Raw genomic sequence first — 22,047 nt, forward strand, 5'->3', positions numbered from 1 at the left:
ATATGTGAAAAATGTCGAAAGTTGGAAATGGGTGGGTCAATTATGTTTTTAGAGGTATTTTTTGAATGGTGGCAGATAGAGAATTACTTTCTTCGTCAAATTTTCGATTTTCGTAAATAAATTTTCTTGCTGGTCTGTTCCTGAACATCTGCCACTTTGCGACGCAGATTTTTTTGGTAAAATTTTGGTTGTTTTCAGTCAAATTTTTTTTGTAAAAATTATTTGGCAGATGATGAGAAAACCTAAGCCAGCTTGTTTGAACTAATTGGGTGTAAAATTTAATTTTTTCGTAACGAAGCTGAAAGCGTCAACTCTAGCGATATCATTCATTTTAGAAATTGTACTTCAAAGACTGCGTCACACTTTTCTCGAAGAGATTTTTGTTGGGATACATGAAGCAGCATTTCAGTACACATATCGAATTGTGTTGGAGTACCTTGAGTCTACTCTACATTCGTCTAATACGTCCAATACCGACCATGTTTCCACTGAATTGAAAGCTTTTTCGAAGTCTATGAATAGCAAGACTATGTCGATGTTGTATTCACGACACTTCTCAATAAGCGTTCTCATCACCTGCAAATGGTCGTTTGTTGTGACACTACAATACCTCAATAATATCAAATGTCCAGAAGGAATCCAGAAAACTTCAGAAATCCCTACAGTTCTAGAACTTGTGGACCATGAGGAGACGTGTAACTTTGTGAACTAATACATTACCTAGTTCAAAAAAAATCCCGATTAGAGTAGTCAATACCATCACGAAGTACTGAGGACTCTTACGACTTTCGGCATTATGGTGGTAGATTGGTTCCCTCTATTGCCCCAAGTGATTTTTACTGATTTTTTTAAATAAGATGAACATTTTCTGTAAAAATGTTACTTTACGCGCTAGGGCAATTGCAGGCAATATAGCTACTGAATTAGTTGGGTTGTGGACGCATTAGGAATCATCATCTATAACCATAGGCAGATACTTTGGCCATCTGCTTCTGACTCCACTTGTTACCAACGACATACCGGTCTTATAAGCCCCCAGTACTTCGTACGGGGTCAAAAAAAAAATCGCGGACAAAATGCACCTGTGGCGTAATCTAAACTGTGTATACCCATCAGTGTGGGCAAGTACAATATAGTCAAACTGCATCACAACTTTGAAGACTCACACGACCCTAGCTCTCCTCCCCACTTACCTTTGTCACGTCGTCGTCTTCAGAATCTCGTCGCACGATTGGAGACCTCAGGATCCCATTGAAAACACTCCGTTTTTTAAACAAAAATAAAAAAAAGTTTTTTTCCTTTAATTTTCGTTACTCGGCTTCGTAAATCGATGCATTTCTTCTCTTGAACTTTTTCTTCAGCGGCACAATGGAGTCCGCGCAACACTCCACGTCGTTATTTTCCATCGATGATGACAACGTACTGTTCTGCAGCATTGAATCCATTCCATCTGTTCCACTCGTATCGCGGATGGGCGACTCAACAGCGACGAGTTGATCGGCCAACGGTGATGAATCAATATCGTCATCAATGTCGACCTGATCCGGATTGTACGACGGTGTGCTGCAATTTGGTGGCGGTAATGTGTCGAGCAACGATTTCCGTTTCAGCGGTGTCACTTCACTGCTCGTATTGAAGGAACTGTCCGACGACATCAACGAATCGTTGTTCATCGCCGAATCGTTGTAGGTGGAGTCATTCAACTCGTGGCCATTGATGTGCATCGCAAGACTTACTGGATCGTCTATACCCAATAGGTTGCACAGTGTCGTCGTCTGTGGATTGCGTTGCGCTTTCTGTTGACTTGGATGGTCTTTCCGGCTCTCCGGATTGTATGGCTCAACAGTTCGACAGAAATCCGTCGGTACAACCAAATTGTTTTGGAATTTCTCTAAAATGAATGCCTTCTGCGCATCGGTGGGTGTGGAACTATCGGCAGGCATGTAGTTGGACAAGTTTTTGTAGCTCAGCAGGTCATTTGTGGCATACAACACCGTCAACCATTCCAAGTCATAAGAAAGTTTGACGTCGCCGTCGTCACTATCGACATCCAGAATTTGGAGGAAACGTCGCTTCGGCAGACATTTATCTAACGCCAAGAATTTCGTGTCCGTGTCACTGTCGTCGTGATGTACGACCGCCGAGAATTGGCAGTGCAAGTGAGCGGAAAACCAATATTTTGGTTTGATGTGCATCAGCAAGTCGTGACTGGGTGGACTGCCCAGCTTATTGTTCTCAATGTCGTCCCGGAAGAATGGTTTGAATTTGAGCAGCTGCTGTTCGTTACCGTATTTATGAACGCCACGCGGCCAATCGTGCGACATACAAATGTCAATTTGGCCGGACAATTGCTTCAAGCGATACACTTCCAACTGGCGAATGTGATAGACACTGCGTTTGGTATCCTCCGAGTACGGTGAAAACTCGAAATGTCCTTTGAAGAAGTCGAATCCTTTGTAAATGCCTACAATCGTATAGAGAAGAACATGAGTCAATAACAAGACACCCGTGCAGCAAACACGCTCCACTTACCCGACAGTCCAGCAATTCGAATCCCATTGACATTAACGCAACCGGCATATCCCAAATAGTAAATGTTTGGTGCCACCCAACCACCGTACGGCAACTCTTGCAGATAGTTGGACGCTTCGTGATTTCCGCCGATGAAAATGGTCAAGATGGGCGCCACCTTTTCGCCGCTGTAGTATTTGTAGAAGGTGCACATGTCGTAGAATTTCTTCGGTATCGCCATGCAATGGAGATCGTCCTCGTTACGCGTGGCTTGGAAGTCGCCGCAGCACAATAACAGATCAACTTTGTAGTTTTGCTCCTTCTCGATCAATGCGATTGTGTCGTAGATTTTCTCTAGCTCGCCATGAGCACAGCCTTCGATTGCAATTTTCATGTTTGTTTGTTTGTTGATGATCAGAGGCCGTGCAAGCCGTACAAAACTGTTTTCAAAAGTGAAAATATAAACATGTTTGACAACTTTGACAGCCTTTGACAACCGATAATGTCATCACTAACGTCACTAACGTCACTAACCATCACTGCCTTATCGTGTAGTAACAAAAAGTGAACAGCATCGGCGCAATTTCTTTAAAATTTGTGATAGAGAGGTTGGGGATTTCATTTTCGCATTAACAGATAGTAGACGTTTAGTTCATTAAAATACTCAAGAGCAAGAGCTCAAGAGCAATGACACAAACTCAGTTACTGCTACAGGTAAGTGCTGTTTGGAAACTAAGCTCAAATGTAATAGATGTTTGTTTGGATGCATATGCGATGAAATATGGGCACTTAAACATTTCAACTTCTCATATTTCATCGCATATGCATCCAAACCCCATAAGACCCTATTTGGCCCAAAAGCACATAAAATTACCTTTCAAATGATACCCCACACCACCATGTACGGCTCGCGTAACTGGAGAAACATTGGTAAGAAAACAAATTTTCGGTTTTTGATTTCGTCCGATTTCGGTAGGCTGTTTTTCAAAAGAATCCCTCTTCTGGAATATTTCGTGGACTAATGGCAGCGTTCTATTTTGTTGTGCATCAACTTCACTGCTATCACATTTCGTGGATATTTACCATTCAAGGCCGTATCTAGCTGGGACGCCGGGGGCACCGCCCTCTTGGAAAAATTTGCGCCACCTGAGAAATTCGTGTTACTTCATTTTCGAATCTTTGAGATCAAGATCCTCGCTGATAAAATTGATATTTCTAAATTTACAGGTCTTGTCTTAAATGAATGTAGACTCACATATAGAAACATGGACCGTGATCCTAATATTTTGGGAGTAAATCCCTACTCGACCGAATCTTTTTTGGAGTAAAGTTTAATTTTATCAGAAGCTACTTCCATTTCTGTTTAACCCCAGTCCTTACGTCCAACCAGAGTTACATCTTTTGGGGACATTCAAATAGTGCGCACGCACATGAAGGGGGGAGGGGGGTTTCCGAAAATCGTGCAAAAGTGTGCGGTCTAGATGGGGTGTTTCCAAAAAGCGTGCAATTTCACAGATGTATATCATATAGCCCTATATGCCTGTATATAGCTCAATATACCTGTATATAGTTATAAGTAGATGTCCATATATGGAATGCCTGAAACACCCCACACACATAACAAATTATTTCCATGTTAACAGAAACTCTCTTTTTTAAAAATCCAATATGGCCACCGGCAGCCATTTTGTTAGGAGACCGGAAATTTTACCGATGCTTTACATTCGTTAATACCTTTCAAACAAAAAAAAATTCATGAAATTTGGTCAAAATTTACTCGAGATATTGACAAAATTCTCCACGTTCACTGTACGGCCGAGTAGCCAGATAAGAGCTCACTGCAAGAGACCTAGCTCACGCTCAGGAGAACATAATTTCAAAAACTTTTTTTCCCTGATTGGTACGGTCAATACCTATCTAATAAAGCTAAAACAGACGAAATATGTTCAAATGTGGCCGACCTACAAGCAAAAACTGCTTGCCGCCCTGTGCCTGGTTCACACCAAGGGGTCTAACTCACGAGTCGGTCATCCGATTTCCATAAACTTTTTTTTTGTCGATCGGTATTGTAAATACCTTTTATTTGACGTATCACTGACAAGTGTGTCGTTTAAATGTCCTGAGATATCTTCGAAAAACCGTAAAGCACTTATTGGGCCACACCTCGGGAGGGGTCGATCCAAAATCACTCATCTTCGAACTTAGCCTGTCTTTTGACATTACCAAACGGGAAAAAAAAGAATTTTCAAAATCGGATGCGTTTTACTCAAGTTATCGTGCAGACAGACGGACAGACGGACATTTTTTTTCACTGATTTGGCATCTCTAGACAACCACAAAAGGTTTCCCCTTACTCAGGGAGTCCAATTCGACGTGTTACAAACGTATGCGTAAACCTATAAGAACCCAGTACTTCGTACGGGTCTAAACACTCAAAAGAGTAAAAGTGACGCAAGTCCCTGTGCATACTTCCAAAACAACTGATATCGCTGGAGGTGACGCATTCTGCGCTTGTACGCAAAAACTGTAACAGCAAAAATTTGACCAAAGAAATTCTAGAAACAAAATTTTACCAAAAAAATTTTGCGTCACAAAGTGGCAGATGGTTCGGACGTATTAGGACATATTCTTGCCTATTTTAAAAAATTTCTTAAAAGTACTTTCCTCAACATCTGCCACTTGTGACGCAAATTTTTTTTTTGGTAAAATTTTGTTTCTAGAATTTCTTTGGTCAAATTTTTGCTGTTTTTGCTGCAGAAGAAAAGTGGATGTAGTGTAGTATCTTAGTACGCATTATGAATTTATTACACGTGTATTTATGGACTACTACCATTAAAAAATAGGTAGAAAATATTTTTCGATCAAAATGTGCAAAACCTCAATTACAGCTTTACTGATCCTTCAGTCGACCGTATTGTCCCGCACAGTATTCAACCTAAAAGGAATTACAGAAATTAAAGATTCAACATTTCCATTCTCATTGAAACATTCACTTACTGCACCGGGACCGCATTCTTGTGCATTTTCTTCACTTAGACACCAGTAACTAGGACCCCATTCACATCGGCCGCCTCCAATTGATGTCACTTTATCAGACATTGCTACAACAAAAGTTTAATTCGTTAAAAATTCAAAATCTTTTTCCAACTAATTAACACAATTTTACCCAATGACAAAACGAAAGCCAACATCACCACACAAACGTAAATGGATTTCATGTTTACGACAAGAGAAACAATCGACGAATCACTAAAACGTCTGTTTGCCTTGATTTATTTATACAAATTTGAGTAAATTTCCAGTTCTATTTCATTCGTGGTTTGTTCCTAAGACAAACTAGACTAATTAGTTTTAGGTATTTTCGAATATCTGAAGAGATAACCAATAAGTTGTTAGTAATAACAAAGACTTGTTTTGGCGACGCTATCGGTAAAGCTATATTAGGGGCAGCTAATATACCATTACCAGAGTGAAAGTTTTTAGCCCCGTACGAAGTACTGGGGGCTTATAGGGTTAATATGCCGTTTGTAACATGTCGAATTAGAAGCAGACGGTTAGTGCAAAGCATTTGCCTATGTTCATAGATAATGAATCCGCAATAAAAAAAATGTCCGTCTGTCCGTCCGTCCGTCCGTGAACCCTCTAGCACTAGCTGGAGTAAATCAAAACTTTTTTTTGGTAATTCTTTTTTTTTCCGTTTGGTAATGTCAAAAGAAAGGCTAAGTTCGAAGATTTTTTTTTCTTCAAAAAACACCTTTATTGGTATGAATAGTACAATCTTAGCTTGACGTTAATTTATTACTACTGATGAAGTGTACTAATTTCTTTACGAATGCATCGAAATTAGTAAAACGTGAGTGGATTGACGATCCATTGACCGGGCCCAATTGAAGTGTTCGGATTCCTCATTACGTCAATTCGTGTGGTTTGAGTCGGTTCAGCCTCCTTACTTCGCTTGTGATGTCGAGCAGGAGAATGGCTTCTATGTTGGTGTGGTTTAACAGCCTCGTTTAGTGTTTGATGGCATATTCTCGAATTACTTCGGCTACCCATTTTATTTCTAGATCTCTGTGTTCGTCACAAAACGGTATGCGTTGGTGATCATTCGTAGAAATTTGTTTTGGCATGTTTGGATGACTTCGATGTTTGATTTTTTAGCGCACCCCAGAGTGCTGCACCGTACATCCAGATTGTTGCTAATATTGATTTGTAGATCAATCTCTTGCAATACAGGTTCAGTTGTGAGTTGTATCCAACTAGCCAGTACATTTGTCTTGATTTCAGTTTAATTTGTTGTGCTTTCTGTTTCACATGATGTTTCCAGTTTAATTTGTTGTCCAAATTTAGTCCCAGATATTTTGCTGACTCTGCCTGTGGAACTGGATTTCCATTTAGGAAGATGCTGAGATTGCTATTTATGCGACGCAATGCGAAAGTGACGTGATTAGATTTTGACTCATTGAGTTTTATTTTCCAATCGATGGTCCACTGATTTATTTTATCCAATGATTCTTGCAGTTTTTTAACAGCCTCACTATGAGATGAATCCGTTGCCATAATCGCTGTGTCATCAGCGAATGTGCCAATGAAAGAGTTCTCTGAGACGGGTATGTCGGCAGTGTATATCGTGTAAAGGAGAGGAGCTAGTACGCTTCCTTGTGGTACACCTGCCATGATTGGATAGTAGTTGGAATAAGTTTCTTCGTCTTTCACTCGGAATTTCCTTTCCGACATATATGATTCAAGCAATTTACAGTAGTTTTCTGGAAGTATTTTGCTCAATTTGTAAATGAGTCCTTCGTGCCATACTTTATCAAATGCCTGTGATACATCTAGAAATGCTGCTGGGCAGTATTCCTTATTTTCGAACGCTCTTTCAATTGTAGTAGTCAATCTATGAATTTGCTCTATTGTTGAATGTTTGTTTCTAAAACCAAATTGGAAATCAGGGATATTCAGAAAAGGTTTTATACGTTTGATCAGTAGTTTCTCGAAAATTTTTGAGATTGTTGGTAGGAGTGAAATTGGTCTATACGATGTAACTTTCTCAGCTGGCTTGTCGGGTTTTCTCAACATAATTACTTGTGCAATCTTGAAGCTCCCTGGTACACACTTCAATTTTAGACAGGCGTTGAAAATATATGTGATCATATACATGGCTTGTTTTAAGTTCGAAGATGGGCGATTTTGGGTCGACCCCTCCCGAGCTGGGGCCCCATTAGCGAATTAGGGTTTTTCAATGATATCTCCAGATATTTAAATGCTACAGTTGTAAGTGATACGTCAAACAAAAGTTATTTACAATACCAATCGTCAAAAAAAGTTTTTAAAATTCGGATGACCGACTCGTGAGTTCATTCTTTGTTATTTGTACTAAGGGGGACAGACATTTCATTCAATCGTTGAGTGAATATCCTGTGTAGATCAAGCGTTGCATCCTTATACAGGACGTTTGGGATCACTAGAAAATACCCCCAGCTGAAATGCCTATAGACGAATTGCTAAAACACAACGAAACATAATAATAGAAAAGAAAACAAACAGAGCTTTTGCTCTTCCCTACCCACTCATGGTTCACGTAAAGTGATTTCAACAAAGACGACAGAGCTGTTTCGACCTCAGGATTCAGTGGCGGTCTGAGGATAGCGTGATCTATCCATCATCAGTTGTTTCCACTGATCCCTTCCCAAGACAGCGACAGTAAAACTTTCGATTGAACAAGTGTTTGAAAATTTACTTAGAGAATTATTCATCAACTGATGGAAATACGGGTAAATTTGGAACGCTGCTAAGAAATTCAAAACCCAGACGCAGCAAAAAATCAAGTAAAAGCAAAAACGTAACCAGAAGAAAATCAAACTAACAAAACGTACGAAAGAATCTCACCATTTTTCAAACAAACTGCATTCATCCAAGCCACATCCATCCAAATTGAATTCATCCAAATTGCACTTATCCAAATTCCATTTCCAAAAACACCAAATGTACTTTACGACACGAAAACTCATTCCATCACAGGCAACTCCGTTTTGCACGTACCCTTACCAAAGTCTTTAGTTAACTGCACCCTTGCTGTACTGTTACTAGTGCATCCTTAGCGTTCACTACTTTTCGATACGAACGGAGTTATCCTCGATATACGCAACACTTTCGTGCAAAACGGAGTTGCCTGTGATGGAATGAGTTTTCGTGTCGTGTATATATACATAATTGGTATATATAGTCTTAACGGGAGAGTTGTATTAAGTGAAACGCACTGCTTGACAATATTATATGGAATGATTCTTTATTCACTTAAGTAACATATTCATGGTTCTTATACTAAAGAGAGAGAACTTACTTCTCTCTTACTTAATATAGTAAGGGGCACTACACCATCCCTCTTCGGCTAGATTGGTGTATGCCAATCGTATTATTATTTATTTCGTACATTATTTATTTCCTTTTGAAAGTTAAACTTTTCTTAGTCTTAAAACTAACCATTGCTTATAATTTATTAATTTTTGGGATTTGATTTCACTTTGTGAGATTGCGACTCTCACCGTCCCTTTTTTTTTTTAAAGAAATTTATGATAACATAATTTCAAACTGAATTGCAGATTGAAATAAAGATTAAATTGTAAATTAACCCTTAATCTTTAACCTTAATTTAAAAATAAAACTTCACAATAAAATCATAAAAATATTAAAATCATTCTTTTATTTTTGTGACGATTCATTCATATTTTCGGACTCTATCTTTATGCACAGTTTTCAAAAACTTGTCGCCATCTGTGATCGTAACATTTGATCCTTGGATATCCTTAACTATGAATGGACCGTCGTAGCGTTCCGAATGTTTATCATATGGCTCCTTAAACAACTTTACTTTATTATTTAACTCTAATTCTATCGGTTTGGCAGAACGGTCATAGTTCATTTTGTTCCTTAGTTTCATCTTGTCAATAAGATTTCTGGCGTCTACGTGTGCTCTTTGTAGTCTGCACTTCGCTTCCCTGCTAAAGTCATCGATATTATAGATTGGGTCAATTCGACCATCCATCCAATCGAATGGGAGCACTGGGCTCTTACAAAATATCAATTCATAGGGGGAGTATTTGAAATCATAAGACGCGTGATGGGAGATATTATAACAGAACGAGAAATATTTTGAATATTCTTCCCAGTTATCGAGCTGACCGGAAATGTAAGTTCTGACATACTCGTTAAACGTTCTGTGACTCCTCTCTGCTGTACCCACTGTCTGATGGTGATAAGCAGTGGATTTGCTGTGGGTCACATGGAAAAGGACCCATAGTCTTTCTAACACTGAATTCACATATTCCGTTCCCAGATCGGTGATGACCTGTTTCATCAGGCCGAAGATTAACACGAAATTATTGAAAATAGCTCTGGCTACCGTAAGAGCCTGTTTGTCCGGAATAGGAATGATTACCAAGTATTTGCTTAAATCGCAAATTAACGTAATCGCATAGCGATTTCCATTAAGGGAAGTAGGCAATGGGCCTATGGTATCTATCACTACTACATCAAAGGGGGCCTGGGGAGTATTTGTTAATACGAGGGCTTCTTTGTTCTTCACACTGACTTTCGTTAGTTTGCACTTCGTACAACTTTTGACAAAAGAGGCAACATCTCGCCTCATGCCTTTCCAGGCATAATAACTCCTTAAGTTTGCGTAGAGTTTCTTGTGACCTACATGTCCTCCAAAAATCGGATTGTCATGAAAGTACATTAAGAGTTCATTTTGTTTTGTCTTATCATTGATCAAAATCGGGCTTTTAATTAACACTATTCGTAGTTTATTCAATTTATTTTTGCAAATTTCTTTAAAAACGTTAATTGATACAAATTTGAACATAATATCGTTTAGCGACCACTGAATTTCGTTAAAATTTTTCTTTATCGCAATTTCTTGTAAACTATTAATTACTTTCTCGAGAATTGATAAATCATTGCGTATTTCTACCGGAACTTTCATACTGATCAGTTTCTTATAATTTTCGTATATATTGAGCTCTATTACCTCGTCTTTACTTCCTTCTGTACGCGTACACATTATTCGAGGTATCTTTTTATTTATATGCGCATTTAATTGTTCAATTACCGGTACGTAACTTATTTCTTGTGTTTTATTTAAATTTTCATTGGTCGTCATTTCATTTTCCTTTTTCAAATTTCTTGTTTTGGATCTTGTCATAACATATACTGTCTTTGTTTTTCCATATAAATCTAGTAAATCTTTAATATTTAATCGCGATAGGGCGTCGGCCACTACATTCTTAGCTCCACTAATGTGTTCTATTGTGAAATCGTAGCCTTCGAGGTCCAGCCTAATACGAATAAGTTTAGGAGACAAAGTCTTGTGCGTAAATAGATAAATAAGTGATTTATGATCTGTACGGACTCGGAACGGTACTCCGTACACATAAGGTCTAAATTGGGTCAAGGCAAAGTGAATGGCCAAACATTCTTGAATTGGAGTCGACTTCACTGCGTCTGCTTTAGACCATGACTTTGATGCATAATAAATTGGTAGATCATTGTCGTCATGTAGCTGACTCAGTACAGCCCCACAACCTGTTATTGAGGCGTCGACTGTGACTATGAAAGTCTTAGAAAAGTCTGGGTAAGCTAAAACTGGTGGTTTTGTCAAAATTTCCTTTAATGTATCGAAACTTTCTTGGCATTGTTCAGTCCATTCAAAGGTCACGTCTTTTTTAGTCAAATTGTTCAATGGTTTTGCTATAGTCGCAAAATGTGGGATGAAACGTCGATAATAATTTGCGAATGATACAAATCTGTGTGCAGCGTTTTTGTCTGTGGGAACTGGATAATTTTTAACTTTCTCGTGTTTCCTAGGGTCTGGCAATATGCCATCAGGAGTACACAAATGTCCTAAAAAGGTTACTTCGGGCTCGAAAAACTTGCATTTATGAGGATGTATTTTCAAATTTCTGTCTCGCAACACTTGGAATACTGCTTTGAGATTTTGTAAATGATGCTTCTCGCTTTTCCCTATCACGACTACATCATCAATATAGAGAAATGCCTGTTCTGGGGGGATACCTGAAAAGGCAATTGTCATCATGCGAGTAAATGAATTCGGTGAAACGTTTAACCCGAAAGGCAAAACTTTCCATCTGTATGACCCAGTACTAGTACTAAAAGACGTTATGTCTCTGGAATTCTTTTCTAATGGCACCTGGTGGAATCCCTGGAACAAATCAATGACCGAAAAACATTTTGCGTTTCCCAAACTATCTAATATCTGATCCATTCTAGGCAGTGGAAACTTGTCTGCCACTAATTTTTTATTAACTTGGCGATAATCCAGACATAGTCTCCATCGTTCACGACCATTCAAAGGGGGTTTCGGGACTAAAATCAAAGGGCTATTATACTCGGATGCGCTTGGTTCTATTAAGTCATTTTTTAAAAATTCATTCACCTGAGCTTCTATTTCATTAATCTGGCTGTGCGGTGTACGGTAATTTTTTATATAAACCGGTGTGTCATCTTTTAACCTTAATTTTTGCTCATAAAAATTGTTTGTGGTCATCTTGTCAGTTTCTAATGCGAAAACGTCCGCATATTCTTCTATCAACGGGAAAAGCTGTTCTTTAGCGTAACTAGGAACTTTGTTTTCTAAAATTTTCAGTAAAGTTTCTGTCCTTTCTTTAGAAGAGATTTCCTTTTTCGTTGTGTAAACCTTATAATCTGACAACTTCTGAATTGGTAGACGGTCATTTTTCATTATTTGTACTTTATCCGTAGTATTGAGAATTCGGATCAACGGCTGAGCTGAGCTAATTATTGTGCGAGCTGTGAAGACTCCTGCACTAATTTCCCAAGAATCGACCCACTGGGGTTCTAACACTTCTTTTTTCAAATTGAATTGTCTAATTACCTCACTTCTCGCGGGTAAAACTATCGTATTTACTTCGGGACCTTCCCTTATTGGTACCGTAATCATTTGTTCGTTTAATGTAAATCTAAACGTCATATCTCCGTAATTTATATTGCATCTAAAATGTTTCATGAAGTCTTTACCTAGGATCCCATCTGACGGAATATTGAATTCATTTGGTACTACATGTACTGGAAAATTTACTCTAAAATCGTCATTACCCAACGTCGCATTCGTACAACCCAAAGTCGTTATGGGATCTTCCGTTATTCCTGTTATGTCAATCAAATTTTCTACATCTAATAGCGCTCTTGGGCGGACTGCGCAAATTTTTAAGAGAGTTATGTCCGCCTGCGTGTCAATTAGGAATGTGCATTGTTTATTTGAAATCGAACTACTCAAAACTATAAAATCTGAGTAGTTTGGGTTCATAGATAGAACCTTCCTTTGGACTATTGAGACTGATACGGCATCATTGCTGTTGTTTCCCCCAGCTGCTGGTATCGCTGAGGGGCTTCCTCGTTTCCCAAAGCCTCGACTATTCTAACTGAGTGATTCGGATAATTTTGATAATTCTGATAACTTCCGCGACCACGACCACGGCCACGATTCCAGGATCTTCCTCTACCATTATTACCTCGACCATTGCCGTTTTGATGGTAATTATTATTTCCACCATTCCATTTATTATAGTTTCCATAATTATTACCGTAATTACCGTAACCACCACGGCTTCTACCTTTTCCCCGTTTACCTCTAAACTGTGCCTTGTATGCTAACACTTGCTTTTCCTGCTTTTCGGTAGACGATTCTAAAATCAGTTTAGCAACTACTTCATCAGGATCATTGTATTGAGACGCTGATAATACGGCTTTAATCAGATCACTTCGAGCATTCGCCCGACACATGTCAATAGTTTCATCTACACACATTTCTCGTGCTTTGACCTTACCAACACCTTCCAACACTAAAGCTCTTTGGAGTGCTTCACTCAATTTCGTCGCTTCAAGGGCAAAGTCTTGACCCTTGAATCTGTCAAACTTCAAAGCCTGTAACCTACTCTTTACTACTTTAGACGTCTCAGGTTTAATGCCTACTTTAAGTCCATCAATTATTTCTTGAATAGTTTGTGGATCTTCAGGGACTGATTCCATAGCCTTAGTCATTAAATATGTTATCAAAAGGGTAACGTGCGTCGTACCTGCCATCTTCTCGAGAAGTTTGATAGAGTTTATGAAAGCTGTAAGGGCTAATGGGTCACCTGCATAATTCCTAGAGATAGTTTTTCCTGCCAAGGCAAGAAACTCTTCAGCTGATTGTACCATTTCTGAATCTGAGTCTGAATCACCTTTATCAAGTACTTTTGGGTCAATTTCTTTTACTCCGGGGGGTACTACAATGTGTACTTTCAAAGTTCCAAACAATTTGAGAAGACGATCTCTAATTTTTGTGTGAAATTCCGTACAATAAGTCAAATGGTCTTCTTGCAGATCGTGCGTTCTTATCAACTTTGTCGCAGCGTTATATACTTCAATAATGTCTTGTAAATGTTTATCGAAAGTTTCACGTTGAATTTTCCTTTTAATTGAAACACTCAGGCATTTATAAATTCTTTCAAATTCTATTCTGTGTTCGTCTAATTTAGTACTTAATTGTGTCCATGTAGTCATACTTTGCCAAATAAAAAATACTTATTCGTATCAACTTCACCAGATTTCCAACAATATAAACACATCAAATGAATCTATTCGTTCGGGCTTGACAATAAAACCAAATTAAAACCAATGACAAGACCATCAAGAAAAATAAAATTGAAAAATAAACAATTAAAAATTCCGTTAAATCAAATAAAGGCTTTGATTCAAACGTTTCCATTTCGTACCATTAAATACGCTTTGTTTGCTTTATCAATCACAATGTTGCAATTATTTTCAAAATTTATACATCCTGTCCCAAACTTAGTATCGTATTTCTTTCATAAAATAATACCAAATACCGATTGTAAGCGAAAAAAAAAATAATTCCAAAACTGCGCGTGTAAAGAATTTCAAAACTGCGCGTGTTAAATTCGCTGACATCAGAAAAAAATATTTTTTCTTTCTTTTTAATTAGAACAACTTTTCGTCGTATTTAATATTTCAACATCCTGTCGCAAAATAAACAATCGTTCTCATATAACATCGATTTTAAAACGTAAGCATAAAATATAATTTTCAATCGCGTGTCGTTACATATAAAAACTTCAAAATTTAAAACATTTTCTTATAAAAAAAAATCAAATTTTAATTTCCATAACTCATACCTGTTGCTATGTGTATCTGTTTACCCAGGGCCAAATTTTGTACGACCTTACGCGCCTGTGCGATCTATGATTTTCTGTGCCTTCGCTGTTGACTTAGCAATGTTCTCCTGTTTTCCACGGACCCCACGGACCAAATTTGTACGAATTTTCGTGCCTGTGCTCTTGGATGTCCATCAATTCCAGTAATGTTATTTGTTCATTTATTTTTCAAATCCCGTCAAATATTGTTCGTGGTTTATTTTTCTGTTTTTATATTCAATATTCAAATTTGGCGTACTTGTCTCTCACGCTTTACGATACACTTTTTATGTAACGTGTAAAATTTATAGATAAAGTGAATTGCCAATAGTACCACTATTATTAATAAACAAATGCCAGTGCTGGTTTTGTGTTCGGAAAATTCTTGAATTATATTGACACTATTAACATCAGTATTACTGTTAGTACCATCCGTTGTGGCGGTTTGCGGCTTTGAGTCAGATGTGCCCATAATTTATTCATTTAATGATTCACTTTATTAATAATTATTTACTTTGCAGTACAACGGTTTCACTAACCCGACCACTTATCGTTTTTTTTTTTTTTTTATATCACTGTCACTGTCGCCATGTATATATACATAATTGGTATATATAGTCTTAACGGGAGAGTTGTATTAAGTGAAACGCACTGCTTGACAATATTATATGGAATGATTCTTTATTCACTTAAGTAACATATTCATGGTTCTTATACTAAAGAGAGAGAACTTACTTCTCTCTTACTTAATATAGTAAGGGGCACTACAGTCGTAAAGTACATTTGGTGTTTTTGGAAATGGAATTTGGATAAGTGCAATTTGGATGAATTCAATTTGGATGGATGTGGCTTGGATGAATGCAGTTTGTTTGAAAAATGGTGAGATTCTTTCGTACTTTTTGTTAGTTTGATTTTCTTCTGGTTACGTTTTTGCTTTTACTTGATTTTTTGCTGCGTCTGGGTTTTGAATTTCTTAGCAGCGTTCCAAATTTACCCGTATTTCCATCAGTTGATGAATAATTCTCTAAGTAAATTTTCAAACACTTGTTCAATCGAAAGTTTTACTGTCGCTGTCTTGGGAAGGGATCAGTGGAAACAACTGATGATGGATAGATCACGCTATCCTCAGACCGCCACTGAATCCTGAGGTCGAAACAGCTCTGTCGTCTTTGTTGAAATCACTTTACGTGAACCATGAGTGGGTAGGGAAGAGCAAAAGCTCTGTTTGTTTTCTTTTCTATTATTATGTTTCGTTGTGTTTTAGCAATTCGTCTATAGGCATTTCAGCTGGGGGTATTTTCTAGTGATCCCAAACGTCCTGTATAAGGATGCAACGCTTGATCTACACAGGATATTCACTCAACGATTGAATGAAATGTCTGTCCCCCTTAGTACAAATAACAAAGAATGAGCCCTTGGTGTGAGCAAGGCAACGGGCGCCAAGCAGTTTCCCCACATAGGTCAGCTAAATTTGAACAGATTTCGATTATTTTTGCTTTATTAGATTGGTATTGACTGTACCAAACAGGTAAAAAAAACGTTTATGAAATTCGGTTGACCGGAGCGTGAGCTAGGTCCCTTGGAGTGAGCTCATATCCGGCTACTCGGCCGTACAGTGAAGGTAGTGTATTTTGACAATATCTCGAGTAAATTTTGACCGAATTTCATGAATTTTTTTTTGTTTGAAAGGTATTAACGAATGAAAAACGGTCGTACTGTTTCCGGTGTCCTAACAAAATGGCTGCCGGTGGCCATATTGGATTTTGATTAAAACGATATAAATCGGTAAAAATGAAGGAAAATTCATCCGATTTCTCTTATTTTTGTTTTGTCTGTCAGGTAATTGCACACCAAATAGCGTGTTGTGGAAAGAGTTTTAGAATCAGGTCATTGGGCTAAGGCTGCTACTCGACCCTAAGTGTTTTTTGCACATAAATCGAGTAAATCTCATCCGATTTTGTTAGTTTTTATTTCATTTGAATACCGAAAATTGGCAAAGCAAATTTGGGTTCCTTAAATAATTTCGTAAATTGTTGGTTTTATTTGAGAGGTACTTCGTACGAACTTTCGTAATTGCGCTATGCGTTCATGCGAGAAAAACTAAGCCAGCTTGTTTGCACTAATTGGGTGTAAAATTTAATTTTTGCGTAACGAAGCTGAAAGCGTCAACTCTAGCGATGTCATTCATTTTAGAAATTGTACTTCCAAGACTGCGTCACACTTTTCTCGATGAGATTTTTGTTGGGATATCACTCGTTTTAGAAGTGCTTTTTAGAACAGTTCTAATTAAAAAATTTAACGAAAATCGAAAATTTAACGAAAATCGAAAATTTGACGAAAATTGAAAATTTGACGAAATTCGAAAATTTGACGAAATTAGAAAATTTGACGAAAATCCCTCTGTGCTACTCATAAAACTCTGAGACTTTGCCGAAGAAAGTAACTATCTACCTGCCACCATTCAAGAAATACCTCTAAAAACATAATTGACCCACCCATTTCCAACTTTCAACATTTTTCACATATGCCCTTATGTTCTACTCGTAAAACTCTGAGACTTTACCGAAGAAAGTAACTCTATATCTCATAAGCCACAAAATGTTACTCCTTTCATCCCACGCTCGAGTAGCTCAAAATTTGGTCACTCTGACCACTCTAGCTCAACCGAATCTGCACCAATGTTTCTAATTATTTGTTTGTTCGATACCTTTCATTTGATGGGTGCACGCCTCTGTAGGTTTCAATACAGCCAAGCTACAGCCGAAAACGCATTCTCGACCCTCGAAAACCACCCACAGAAACCACTTCGAGGCCAATAAAACAATTTTTCCTGGGGTAGTGGCGTATCACATTTTCATTTTTATGCCCACCCTGAGGCTCCTGCAAAATTTCATGGAGATCGGCTGACTAGTTTCCGAGACCGACAGATAGACAGATAGAAACATTCGATATATCAGTCTTTTACTTGCTACCGATATATTGGTGTATTTTGTACGAAAAGTGACCAATTTCAAAACGATGTATCTCCGGCAATTTTAAACCTACATAGTCGAGTGATAGCTCGTTTTGCTCGAAGCGAGAATATGATAGAATAGGTTTTGTGGTGATAAAGTCCAAAGGGCAGAAAATGAAATGTTCGGCTATACATAGTTGCCGCGTCTAAAAAAATTTTCTTCGTTCTTTTTTTGGGGGTTAGACTGCGTCAAGTTCTCCGCTATCGCTCCGGACATGATTCATTTTTGGAACAATTTCTCTCTTATAGAAATGTACAGCCATTTTTTATTTCCAGCTCTAGCTCCTCAGGACGATGAGCTTAAGCAAGTTTGTTCTCCTCAATGAACTTTATAATCACTACTGCCCGACCAAAGCTGTAGGGAAATCGACTAAATTCTATGCAAATTGAGCTTCTGAAAAGATTTAGAATAATTCGATCAAATGACTACCTATTTTGACGTACGCTCGTTGAACTAGTATGGATTAATTTCATGTATAGTTTGGGACCATTTAGACGAGCGAAATTAGGGAAAAAAATTTGCTGGTTAATTGGATAGTAGTGTCACGTCTGCTGTGTTTATGTGTGCGCAGTGGCAGTATGCATTGTTACTTATACGAAGTCAAATGAATGTGAAAAATAGGCAAAAGACATTTTAGTTTGTTAACGGCTTATCAATTCTTAAAGGCTGACAGCACTGTTGGCGAAGTATCAATAACTTTATTGAAATTCGCTTTGTCAATTGAAACTGGAAAACATTCATCTGCAACAATGACAGACGACCATGTGAACATTGAGTAAAAACATTAATCGTTCAAACTTGTCGCAGCAATTTCCAGTTCAATTATCTCGATATGACTTTCGTCTCCAATTTTGCTCGTCATCATTCACTCGTCCACCATAACGTTGACTTCTGCTATCATCCATGTTCCGAGATTGTTCTCTCAAATTAGCCGATCCACCTTTGCGCCTCCAGTTATTATTCTGGAGATTCGGCTGTCTTTGCTGATGATTGGAACTTCTCCACGACGGAAAATTATCGCCAGAAGAATCTCCTCGTCTCCAGTTATTTTCGTAATTCCGCGAACTTGACTGTGGTTGCTGATGATTGGAACTTCTCCATGATTGTGTGCTATCAGCGGTTGGTGATGCTTGCATATTGTTGTTGTTCGCAGTGGCTTGTCGCTGCTGGTAATTGGAACTTCGCCACGATTGTGAATTGTTGCCGTGTTGTGGAACAGGTTTCTGCATGAACACTTTCTTAACGCTTAGGTTCTCCATACCACAATCAGGTGGGAATTTCTTCATTTCGCTCATACGTTCCAACATGCTGCCAGCTCTGTACAGAAAAAGTTTCTGAAGATTTTCATCCTGAAATGTCAGGACGATGCAGTTCTCTTTCTCCTCCTTTTTCGGGACATCTTCACGCTTGAATTTTCTATCGAAAAAATCCTCCACAAGTTCAGCATATCTCATCAATACCATCAGATTTCTCACTAACTGTGGTTGGGACGGTGTCGGAAGTCCTTCAATGATCAGTTGCCGAAACGCTAGCAGATATGGTCCAGTAACGCTGCCATCGACATCATGAATAGGTGGATCGAATTGGTTGTATTTGACGAACATAAATTCCGTATCGACGGGCGCATCTTTGACCGTGTCATAAATGACATGCAATGATTTGTACAGACGATTTTGTAGAATTTCTTTGGACCACGGACGAAATCCTTGTTCGGCACCGCATTTCTTTATGAAATCGGGAATTTTCGCAACGTCGTACAGTCGCAATTCGTTGATTTGTCGGCGTTTCTTTGGTGCATCTTCATTCGGTTCTCGGTCCCGCACCGGACCATTGACTCCAACCAAGTAGTTTGTTTCGCCGGCTAAATAGCATTGCCAGTAATTGCTCAGCATTCGGACCCTGGGTAGAAATGAAACAACATTTTCAATCAGCTGATCCAGTCAATCAACGCACTTCAAGCGAAAGTGTGCTTCGAGTGACAGCTGTCAAATAGAGCGCTATTTTGTATGAAACGGCTTGTTAGAGTGGTTTACTGTACCAAAATTTGTTCGACAAAGTGTCCAGTACTCAGTACTCTATTTAGACCACCACTCAAGCTTCTCAAGCTTGAAGTACGTTGATTCAATACAAATATATGGCGGCAGCGCACCGTTTGTAAAAGAAATCCGTATGGTGGCTGTATCTCGTTGATCGAGTTTCGCGTAGAATTTCCTCTTGGACAGTTCTCATTTCGGCCAAATGCATGCACGTGTAATCATTTGGGTCCTCTTCTAAATCCCAGACACCACCAACTAATGCTGTAATGATGATATTGAATCCCCTTGTCGAATCGGAGAACCCGAGTTCGTCGCTTCCACTTTTCGGTTTAAGTTCAGCTTGAATGAACGCACGATGGTATGTTGAATTGCTCTCAGTGTCATCATTATTGTCCTCGCCCTTTTCCTCGGCTCCTGCGAATGTAAAATATTAACACGGTGGCTTGTCGGAATAAAGAAACCGCACTCAACGAACCATGAGACGCCGTTTCACTGGGTGATGCCGACGCTGCGCATGAGCTGGTTTTTTCTTGTTTTGTGGCCCATTCGTTGAACGTTGGTCCTGACCAGCCCTTGTGAGTGGAGGCGTCGTATTTCGGATGGTTGTACAATTCATTTAGCTGTATCGGCCATTGCATTTGAATGAATTCCATCTCATTGTCGCAGCCATACGGTTTGAATCGGACTTTGTTGACTTTGAAGAAGTACGGATCGTCTTTTATAGCCAAAAACATGAGTGGCAGTCGGTAGGTCAAAAAATCTGGTTGCTGGCCATTACTTTTAGGACAGAAAAACTCTTATTATTGATCGAACCACATTCATTATACTCAGGGCCGGAAGTGGCTCTTACACGTTATAGTAAGATCTGTACAGAAATCTGACGGAGAGATCTTCTTTCATGGTTTTATCAACCGGTTCTGTCGATGTTTCTGCTGTGTCATCACTGTCTGATTCGCTATTTTTATCATTATTTTCTCCCGAGTCCCGGTCCTGATTAATCTGCTTATCGTTTGTTTCACTATCACCGTCCTTACATTCACTTACATCATCGCCCCGACTATCTTCGATTTTCAGTTTTTGAACCGATTCATTGGCTGATGATGCGATATCATCTTGACTTTCACCGTTCGTTTTAACATCTGCCTCCGATGTGTCTTCATCTTTTTCAGCGCTAACATCTGTACGATTTGCGGTATTCTTTTGATTGCTGTGGCGAATGATTTTTGCTTCTACAACAGCTGAGTTCTGGAGTAATTGCGCTTCAGATACCATTTCACCTTCATGGTGATCTTCAGACGGTTTTTTGACTTTTTTTAATTTATCAGTTTGGTATCTCACGCCAATATTTTCGTCCTTGGAAAAATCAAAGCGTAGTGGTAGTAAACCAAGTAATTTTACATTATAATCGAATGAATTGTTCAAATGAGACATGACACAATTAGTGTTAAGGGACAAAGCAAAGAAGAAATAAAAACCAGTTAATAAATGACTGACAGTAAGCCGGATAACACATCACACGCAGTAACAATTCCAGTCCATTCTGCCGAATCACTTTAACTATCGCAAACCACAATGTTAAAAGGAGAGTAGAAATTTTGACATATCATCCATCGACATCGAGCTCAGTTTTGTCCCCTGTTTAATCGCTCTTTTAACACTATAGATTCTTAAGAGAGAGATTTTGGCTTAGTTACACTTAACTGGCCTCGAGAGCAGTGAAAAACATACAAAATTCGTATTTCGAAAATTCGAACTTTGCATTTTGACCTAAGAGTGATAGGAAATTTGTACGACGAAATGTGGTCCCAACAACACATTTCGTATTATTTTACACCAATACATGTATACGTTGCGCTTTTCATAGTTGAATTTGCCATCTTAATTAAGAAGGCAAACACATACTAATAAACATTTCGTATTTTATGTTGGGACCACATATGTTACGTAATTGTGTTCGAAATTTCCTCTCTAGGTATAATTTATTACTCTTATGCTTAGTTTCCTCTTACCAAAAAAGTACTCCGTGTGAGAGACAAAATTGAATTTTTTCAATTTTTCCTTTGTTTATTTGACATCTCGCTCTCTCACGGCTCTTTCACGGAGTACTTTTTGTTGAGTGGAGTGGACACTTTAGATTCAATCAGTTGAACTGTTAGACATCAATAGATTGCCGATACACTAGCGTTACTGTTATAACGAACTGCCGATACACATAGCAACGCGACTTTGGCATAAAATTCTTTTGTTTTCGGGACA

At 38.5% G+C, this 22,047-nt stretch overlaps 2 protein-coding genes and 1 long non-coding RNA gene across 3 annotated transcripts; all 3 read right to left on the reverse strand.

The window, feature by feature from the left end:
- Window positions 1-1,271: 1,271 nt before the first annotated feature.
- Window positions 1,272-2,992, reverse strand: LOC119075190 (lariat debranching enzyme). The gene is made up of 2 exons (XM_037181582.1): window positions 2,533-2,992; window positions 1,272-2,464 (listed from the first exon to the last, which is right to left on the reverse strand). The coding sequence occupies exons 1-2, from the start codon at window positions 2,903-2,905 to the stop codon at window positions 1,311-1,313; spliced, it is 1,527 nt and encodes a 508-aa protein (XP_037037477.1). The 5' UTR covers window positions 2,906-2,992; the 3' UTR covers window positions 1,272-1,310.
- Window positions 2,993-5,282: 2,290 nt separating this feature from the next.
- Window positions 5,283-5,800, reverse strand: LOC119075206. The gene is made up of 3 exons (XR_005087331.1): window positions 5,678-5,800; window positions 5,509-5,612; window positions 5,283-5,446 (listed from the first exon to the last, which is right to left on the reverse strand). It is a non-coding gene; the product is annotated as an uncharacterized LOC119075206 (long non-coding RNA).
- Window positions 5,801-18,386: 12,586 nt separating this feature from the next.
- LOC119075189 lies at window positions 18,387-21,296 on the reverse strand. The gene is made up of 4 exons (XM_037181581.1): window positions 20,642-21,296; window positions 20,267-20,568; window positions 19,905-20,205; window positions 18,387-19,654 (listed from the first exon to the last, which is right to left on the reverse strand). The coding sequence occupies exons 1-4, from the start codon at window positions 21,220-21,222 to the stop codon at window positions 18,574-18,576; spliced, it is 2,265 nt and encodes a 754-aa protein (XP_037037476.1). The 5' UTR covers window positions 21,223-21,296; the 3' UTR covers window positions 18,387-18,573.
- Between the last annotated feature and the right edge of the window lie 751 nt (window positions 21,297-22,047).

The sequence above is a fragment of the Bradysia coprophila genome, unplaced genomic scaffold (assembly GCF_014529535.1).
Source record: "Bradysia coprophila strain Holo2 unplaced genomic scaffold, BU_Bcop_v1 contig_193, whole genome shotgun sequence".
Taxonomy (NCBI): Eukaryota; Metazoa; Arthropoda; class Insecta; order Diptera; family Sciaridae; genus Bradysia; species Bradysia coprophila.